At 37.3% G+C, this 9,116-nt stretch overlaps 1 protein-coding gene across 1 annotated transcript; it reads right to left on the reverse strand.

Annotated features, from left to right (window-relative positions):
* Positions 1 to 2,860: 2,860 nt before the first annotated feature.
* Positions 2,861 to 5,937, reverse strand: LOC134653264 (homeobox protein ceh-24-like). The gene is made up of 3 exons (XM_063508593.1): positions 5,264 to 5,937; positions 3,609 to 3,778; positions 2,861 to 3,021 (listed from the first exon to the last, which is right to left on the reverse strand). Exons 1-3 carry the CDS (start codon positions 5,733 to 5,735, stop codon positions 2,899 to 2,901), a joined length of 765 nt encoding a protein of 254 aa, XP_063364663.1. The 5' UTR covers positions 5,736 to 5,937; the 3' UTR covers positions 2,861 to 2,898.
* Positions 5,938 to 9,116: the final 3,179 nt, after the last annotated feature.

Raw genomic sequence — 9,116 nt, forward strand, 5'->3', positions numbered from 1 at the left:
CCCTGTTGTGGAAAAAGAAAACTACTGCCTGTGTGAATGAGTGAGAGAATGATTTACGAACACTGTCAATTTTATTGTAAGAATGAGCACTTGACTTAAAAAGACGAATCCATGTAAAATATCTAATACTATAATGGTATAATAATTAATAACTGTTTGCAATACTTATGCGTTGTTTTTATACTTGTTATTTTATTCGATACTTATTTGTTTAAAGACGTTAGGGTTTGTAATAACCTTTCAATGATGTAAAGATTACAATTTCTGGTCTGTTATATCCTATCCATTTTGTAAATAAACTGTAATACAAGGTATGTATATTAGTACGGTTAGCACACCACTCATGACTTTTTTTCTAGTTTAAGTTTAAAGTTTATTAAACAGGTATAGTAGTTGTATTTTGGACGAAATGTATTCGTCGTTAAATAACTTTTGGCATTCAGGCCCTTATGGCCGCAACTCACTTCGTGTCTTGTTACTGGGTAGCGAAGGTGGCGCCACTTTCGTTAATAAGAAAGAGATTGAAACCCAATACTCCCAATAGCAAACCATGAAGTGAACTGCCCGGGCCAAATGAACCAATTATACTTAATGCTAAAACTACAAATCTCTTTATGAAGTTAGGTCTGCAGTTTATGGGTACTCTAACTATTTATGTAAGTAATATATACAATTTTACATAGTGGAGACATTTATAACATTGTAGATTGGTGTCTATTTTAGATAAATATTTAAATGAAGTAGAATTTTTATTAAAGTGTCATTCAATAGAACTTGCTAACTATGTAAACAAACCGCCATACTAAAATTGACACTGAATGTCAATTTACTCGTAACTTTTGTTTACATAGTTAGCAAGTTCTATTGAATGACACTTTAGATGTGATATTTATGAAGCGCAAATGACATGATATTTTACTTTTACGCGAAATGTATGTAACAATTCTCATAGTTAATGGTTGTGTACATATTAAAATTGCCATAAAAATTATATTTGCAGTGCAACTTTTTATAAAACACAAATTACGCATTAAACCACTTTAAGCTCGCTTGTGCCCGTTACCTTGGCGTGTAAGTGACGTTTTTATGACAAAGCGTTCAAAAAGTTAAGCAATGAGAATGGTTACTTTACATATGAATCGCTTAACTCCAAACTCAGGTAAATGTACTGATGCATAATATCAGTCAGATTATGCTATTTTGGTATTAAAAAAAGGTAATAGGGTAGATATATTTGCTGACGTGGCCGAATGGATTTACCCGAGTTTGAAGTTAAGCGACACATATATTTGTAATAAATATCTACTGTTAATATGTATGACTCGCGACGTAATTCAGATCGTAATTTTCATTCTAACGAACTTTATGATATTAGCGGATAAAATATGGTGTAAAAGAGCCGACTTCACACAACTCTTCATCAGCAGTTCCACTTTACCTAACTGTGCTTTGCAAAAGCAAATGCAGGAGTCACTATCATTATTCTGTAATGCCTATACTACTTGAAAGGTTCCCTTGATTTCGTCCTTTAAAACAGAAAGAATAACAATTTTCCAAAATCGGTCTAGCGATACAAAATACAAACTGAACTCTGCGCTAGTAGGAGTAGTAGGTCCTTAAAGATTATTTGATTAGTAGATAAATGACTAATTAAAATTAAGTAATTCATCTCCCGTTATTAGTAGAAAAGAGTGAAATGATCAATTTTCTTAGTACAGTCGTCACAAAATGTAACATAATGCTTGGTTATAGTTTTATACTTATTCATAAAACTTAGCAAATCTCTGTTAAATTTTGCCCCTTTCTAAAAAATGACAAAATGCATAAGGACAAACGATTATCGAGGGCTTGTAAGACTTGTGAATGCGAAAAATGTGTGTAAGTACCTAATATGTACATTTAATGTCGACTGTACTTATTTATTTTTAATAATATTTTTTAATACTGACTGTACTCACTGTACAAGTTGTCTATGGGCCTAATTTAACTTAGGTTAAATAAGATGTAAATAAAGAGTTTATTTATTATGTTTTCCTCTGATTTTAATGGTGTTGTTTGTTTTGAGGTTTTCCTTAAACTTGTTTTTTTCTATGAAAATAAAATATTAAAAAAATACTATGTTTGATATTAATTTTATCTATATACGAAGTGGATTACGGTTGTATTAGGTATTTAATTATCGGATGGTTTGCGCTTATTATTTTTATCAATATATACTTTGTTATATAATTTCATTGTTTTTACCTTTAATTCCGACGTTTCAGCTGAGTGAACTAATTTCGGGTAGTTTAGTGGTGTTTTAATAATAATATCTCCATTGACTTTGTTGGGACGTCAGTCTTTCCGTGACCACAGCTGGTGCAACTCAGCTGAAACGTCGGAATTAAAGGTAAAAACAATGAAATTATATCGCGGTAGACCCGTTTGTGTAATTAAATATGTGTACAAAACGCGAGAGTTTAAAGTGTTATACTTTGTTATTGCTAGATCGCTTAGCAATCTACCAATAACAAAGTATATCGCTCGCGGCGATATCGTTGCGCGCTCACGGCGAACTCGCTGCGCGCTCGCCTCGCTTTCAGCTCGCTCGCAAATCGCCAGTTTACCAGCGCCCTTATGTTTGCAAAATACGGTTATTGTGATTCTTGCTTGAGGAAAGGCCAACTAAAGCCCCGGAATATGACAAATCAGCGAAAGAAAAAGTCAAATTTTTTGGTCTATGTTATAATCGTGCTTCAGTATAGTTGTCGTGCGAATTGAACGAATGATAAATGAATGGAATTTGATACACTAGTAAAATAATAGCGTGGCCAGTTTCATGCCTACACTTGACTTGTTGGGTTGTGTGGCCCGTCTACGGTGCAATGCCCATAAATCCATTCCTTAACGTTGTCCTAGTCAGCTCCCATTCGCGACGTGTACGTCATCGTCGCTGTCCTCCGTGGGCGGGCTGCCTATATCCGACGAGTCGGGAGTCATGCGACGCCATTTTGCACGACGGTTTTGGAACCACGTTTTGACCTGAAAATAATGGTCGTGTTTATGCTAACTTGGAAGGTATTAACTAACTTAATTCTCTGATAAGTCTGTGATGCCTTAAGGCTTATCTGGGGGTAGGAGTCCTAATTAGTGGCTTACGTCTGCCTCCTACCGTAGGAGGCAGATGCGTAACGGAGTCTAGACTAAAAAAAAAGTACTGTACCTACTTATGCCTGTTGATGACTGGCAGAGCGCTCGCTTCTCGTCTGGACTGAGGTATTTAAAGGCGCTAAGCCTACACAAGTGCACCGATTGGCATTGTGTTGTACCTACTGCTCCTACTTTCCCTATGTGTCTAGTGGTTCCCAAAGTCCCTCTCCGACCCACGTAACAAAAACTGCCAAATTCGGGACCGACCTCTTGACCGTCTTAAATAGGGAGCATGAAATATTAGCTATCAGTATCGGCTGTTAACCCGATCGGTCGGTATGTCGTCTTATGCTTTAGGACCCAAATTTTGCGCTCGCGCCGCGCCCCACCTATGGGTCTCGACCCTTAGTTTGGGAAATGCTGGTCTATGCACACTTCTTTCTCCACGAGCTCAAACGTAGATAATAGTACTGTCTCACCTGCCTGTCGCTTAGCCGTAAGCTGGCTGCCAGCGCTCGCCTCTCGTCCGGACTGAGGTACTTGCAGGCGCTAAACCTGCGCTCCAGAGCGCTGGTTTGCCCTGCGCTGAAGCGCACCTGCCCTCCCTTGCGTCTGCCTCCCACCCACCAAGAGCTCCACCCAGGAGATACTGTGGGAGAAGATTTTGTTTGAGAATGGGTCGACTAATCAGTGGCGCCCTCATTAGGGGAATTGTGTTGCTTGGGTATTATCTATGAACCACTGATTGCCTAAAATAAAGATTTTCATTTAATTTTTTTCATATAGGTAGGTACCTAGGCACAGCAAATACCCAAGTATAGGGTGTGTAGGTAATGTTAGGTACATTAATTGTACATTCGACTTATGGCTTAGTTTATCAGTCACAGTCACAGTCAATGAATCGTACAAGTATTGTGTCCAAATTAGTTTTCTACAGATAACTATATCGTTGTCTGAGTACCCACAACACAAGCTTTCTTGAGCTTACCGTGGGGCTTAGCCAATTTGTGTAATAATGTCCTATAATATTTATTTATTTTATTACACGACTGCCCAAACAAAAAGAGTGTATTGTTTATTTATTTATTTATAAGTTATTTACTAAGTATACCTACTATTGAAATGTTTCATTATCGTTTTCTTGGATAGGACCCCTGTCTGGGTATAGGCCTCCTCCAGTTTTCTCTGTCTTTAGCTTGGTTTATCCACTCTTTCCCAGCTGTAGCTAATATGATGTATCTAATATTTACCTATGATAATTCTAAAAATCGTCAGGAGTAAAGTCTCATTTCAAATGAAAGAATGTTTTTCTAGGTACCTATGATCTTAAAACGGGTGTCCTCAAGGCGCCTACTGTTGATCAGTCCGACGCACGATATCGGCCTGCCGAACAACTGACAGGCCGATATTGCCCGGCGGACTTATCATCAGTGGGCCCCTTAACTTTACTAAGTACAGTCAGGAATTAAACGCAAATTTTTGACTACTAGGTTAGGTAGGTATATACTTACTTATAAGATATTAGGTAGGTATATAGGTGCACTCAGATTGAACAGAACCTACCCAACAGTGCGTGATTTTGATAGCATTCCTGAATTACTTTATTACTCGCTTATCTGTAGTTGCTACAGCTTAATAATCTATTTTTTATTTATTTAAAGATAAACACCTAGTTACTATAATATCTTATTACTTTTATCCATTGAATTGTAGGAAATCGCAATACCTGTCTATCATTTTTATAACCGGCCGCACCTGCACGAGTTCTCTGCTATATTATCAACTAGTTCTGTTATCTCGACTCATCCTTAAGAGGAAAGAGAACGGCCGCTTCTCCCATACCAACGTAATCCTCATTTTCCTCTCTGAACATTGATAATATGGAAAATATTTTTTCATTATTTGATGTAAGTAGATTACATACCTACACATTTTTAAATGCTCCTAACTCTTGAAATCATTAAAAATTAGAAAAAAATCCAACGTAGGGGCATAGCTGTGGTTGATATACAACGTACTACGAAGGACTACGTTTGTATGAAAAGGCGATTTCGTGCAGGTCCTCCATTTTCATCTTAACGCGCACGCATTATTGATGAGAATTCAGTTCAATAGTGTGCTTTTTAATTCTCACCTCTGTTAAATCCAAATGGTTGCGGGACATACGGCGGTACGAATCTATTAGCAGCTAGCTGACTCCTCAGTATATGGTCCGAATTCAGCATAGAGTCACTGTAATAGCTGAATTGCCTGTCAAAGGCTGTGTCTTTCTTGTACGGCGGCCAAGGGAAACTTGGTTTTAGGGCTGTTGGATATAGTGGGAAAGTGTTTCTCCTATGTTCCAGGTAAGTTTTACCATATTCTAGTTCTTTTTCAACCTCGCAAATCACATTAAATTGGGTTTCTTTCTCGATTCTTTCAAAGCGAGCTGCATCGTTGAAGCCAGCATCTAGTTTTAAATCGTTAGCTTCGCGTTGGACCGGTTCTTCTCGGGCAGAACACGTTAACGGTTCTTTCGGTTCACTGCTAATGTTCTTGTACGGCTTGGAATCTTTCAGGATGTCTTCGATGAAGAACGAAGCCTTCTTCTGGCGACACGCACACATGGTGGCGGTGTGGTTGGCACTGCCGAATTGTTATCGTGAACGATGTTATCAGTAGGACTCGGTAATTGATAGCTACTTATTAAATGGACACGCCTAATCTGGGTGACGATTATTAGTGTTGTGATAGGTAGATGAAAGCGGCTGTAGATGCGTTACTTTGTAGATTTAGTCGTCTAATTCTTAGTTTGGTCAGACCAATAACGATTGAATATTAAAATAAGTATCTCATTAGTCTCACTTGCATTGTTATCATCCGTTGTAGGTAAGTAGGTAAATGTGGAAATAATTTCACAGACTATTCATACTTATGTAGACAAGTAGATGTGTTTATGGCACACATGATTTATCTACACATTTTATTATTTTACTATTAAGTACTTTGACGCAATTTAGTACTTGAACATGTTTTTGAGAGTTTTGATGGCACTTTAGCTCTAAGTGATTGCCTTATCAGCGCAATCGTTAATTAGTTGAGCTTATTAGCTTTCAGGCTTTTAGTTTTGACAGGCTCGGACACTTAGGTACTTACTGAAAAGGTTGTTGTGAGATAGCTATACCTGCCCATGTCATGTTTTTAGGGTTCCGTAGCCAAATGGAAAAAAACGGAACCCTTATAGATTCGTCATGTCTGTCTGTCTGTCTGTCCGTCTGTCCGTCTGTCCGTCTGTCTGTCCGTCCGTATGTCACAGCCACTTTTCTCCGAAACTATAAGAACTATACTGTTAAAACTTGGTAAGTAGATGTATTCTGTAAACCGCATTAAGATTTTCACACAAAAATAGAAAAAAAACAATAAATTTTTGGGGTTCCCCATACTTCGAACTGAAACTCAAAAAATTTTTTTTCATCAAACCCATACGTGTGGGGTATCTAAGGATAGGTCTTCAAAAATGATATTGAGGTTTCTAATATCATTTTTTTCTAAACTGAATAGTTTGCGCGAGAGACACTTCCAAAGTGGTAAAATGTGTGTCCCCCCCCCCGTAACTTCTAAAATAACAGAATGATAAAACTAAAAAAAATATATGATGTACATTACCATGTAAACTTCCACCGAAAATTGGTTTGAACGAGATCTAGTAAGTAGTTTTTTTTTTATACGTCATAAATCGCCTAAATACGGAACCCTTCATGGGCGATGGGCTCGCACTTGGCCGCTTTTTTTTTAGAAATGGACATGTGCGGTAGACCCTTTTTTGAGTAGGAGTGAAAAAGAAATCAATGAGGTAAGTACTTTATAGTGACTACTTACCTATTATGTCACATCGTGATCTGTCGTGATTTTTTCGTGACTCCCCCCTCCCCTATCGAACCTCACGTGATTTGTGCACAAGCCCTTTAAATATCAGTTGCCTATCCTTTTTGAAGTTTGTTCACTTTTCTTTACCCGACTGCGTCAGAAGGAGGGTAATGTTTTTCGAGTGTATGTATGTGCGTTTCATTGGCACGCCCTACTGCCCAAACAGCTAGACAGTTTTTGACTCAGGCAGCACAGCTCGGCTCATGTAAAATCGTATATGTAAGTGTTCGTCTCAATGCCTGAATTGGTATACCTACTTGATGGGTGACCAAGTTGTAAATATTAATTACTCATTAGGATTTACACTGGTTAATTTATATTAATAAGGTATCTACATCAAGAATAGGTATTCACGTGAAAGCATCGATCAGCTTACATCACGTAATTCACCAACAACTAACTTATTTAATTTGTTAATCAATTGACATTAATTGGTTTGATATTGTTGTTTATTTTGTTACAGAAAAATGATAAAGGCGTTTACACTTTACAAAACAACTATTAATCTATAAACCCCATAAAATAAAGACACATCCTCCCTTAAAAGATATCAGAAAAATATTCTCCCATTTCATAGATGGTTCCCATTTACAGATATTATTTTCAAATCAAAAAAAGGAAACACAATTTCCGACCTTAAGGCACTAGGAATAGAGTTTATGAGTCCATCCCATGGGAAACCTGTGTCATGTCATCTCGTTGGCAACTCGACCGGTTTAGAAATGATGTATTAGTGTTTAGAGTTGAATAAAGCCCAATGACTTCTTAAATCGTACGGTTTACCTCCCCAGGTGGGCTTCGACCAAATAAAAATAGGCACAAAATCAATACAATGCTTTGCAAGATAGATTAGTGCTGAGACATGGTTGACGTTATCGATATTTAGGTACAATTATTTAGGTATTCCTTTTTTTTAATATTATGTATTTGTAATTTTCCACTTATCACTAAAACGTTCAGAAGGGAGCATAGTTTTATAAGGGTGGCTAAGAGGCAGCCCCGGAAATTGTTAACGATTTAATTTGAATGTAAATTTTTCATGAATCGCAAATTAGCAAACTAACAAGGCAGGCTCAAAATCGTTGACCATATTCCAGGACTAGCTTTCCGCCTATCTAAGTTAGTTATATGAGGCTTTTAATTTATAAAAAAATATAATTGTCAAAAAATGCAACAAAAAAAAACAAATGCTACAAAAGAAGTCAATATTGTCTCGTTATGTGATATCCATGTCTACAAGAATAAAAACTGGCCAAGAGCATGTCTGGCCATGCTTAGTGTAGGGTTCCGATTGCGTATTAGTTATAGTTTGTAGCTTTCTAATAGACCCTGACGGCTAATCCTATTGTCTATTGTTAGTAAAACCGCTCGTGCCACGTGCCACAATCACCTGCATAAAAAATCGCTCGTTCACTTTACCCAGGTAATTGAATTACAACTCCTATGGAAACTGCAATAAGATTCAAAATGAACTAATGGATAAGTATTTTGTAGGTACCGATGTGTGTGGTCAGTACTTCGGTTGCTGAGTGCCGGCGAGTCGAACGCTACAAAACCAGTCTAAAATGTGTCATTGAGATGCGTAACAAAGGCGCGTTATCGGAGAGCGCACCTACACTGGTTTTTTGAGCGTTGAACTAGCCTCCGCTCAGGTGCAAATTAGAATAAAAAAGACCCTTTTTTGCAGGTAAGTAGCAAGTGCGGTTTTACTGAACAATAGACAATAGGATAAGCCTTCGGGCTCTACTAGAAAGCTACAAACTATACCCGCCCGTTACAATAGGCTGCCTTGAACGGCGGCTATTATAAGTATTATAATTATCATAATCATATGTACATTACAAGCAAAACGGAGTATCTTCGTAGCGCTTTTTACGTCTTTTTACTAAGAAGGGAAGACTTTTTGCTATAACTAAAAAATATCTTAACCCATCACGTTCGTTATAGTTTTTATTCAAAATCTTTATCAAGCTTAAATCACGTTTTTTGAATAATGTTCGGACCCATGGTCTAATAGTTAGATAGTTTTTTCTTTCTGTGCGATTATTCCGAAATTCCGAAAATATACACTTTATCAAAAA

Source organism: Cydia amplana, chromosome 1, assembly GCF_948474715.1.
Source record: "Cydia amplana chromosome 1, ilCydAmpl1.1, whole genome shotgun sequence".
NCBI lineage: Eukaryota > Metazoa > Arthropoda > Insecta > Lepidoptera > Tortricidae > Cydia > Cydia amplana.

What these genes read in the sequence shown, in the direction of transcription:
- LOC134653264 (XM_063508593.1), bottom strand. Translation starts at nt 5,735, where the DNA reads ATGTGTGCGTGTCGCCAGAAGAAGGCTTCGTTCTTCATCGAAGACATC. An exon ending in ACCATTTGGATTTAACAGAG is followed by an intron (nt 3,779 to 5,263) that starts GTGAGAATTAAA and finishes CTTCTCCCACAG; the next exon opens with TATCTCCTGGGTGGAGCTCT. An exon ending in TACGGCTAAGCGACAGGCAG is followed by an intron (nt 3,022 to 3,608) that starts GTGAGACAGTAC and finishes CATTATTTTCAG; the next exon opens with GTCAAAACGTGGTTCCAAAA.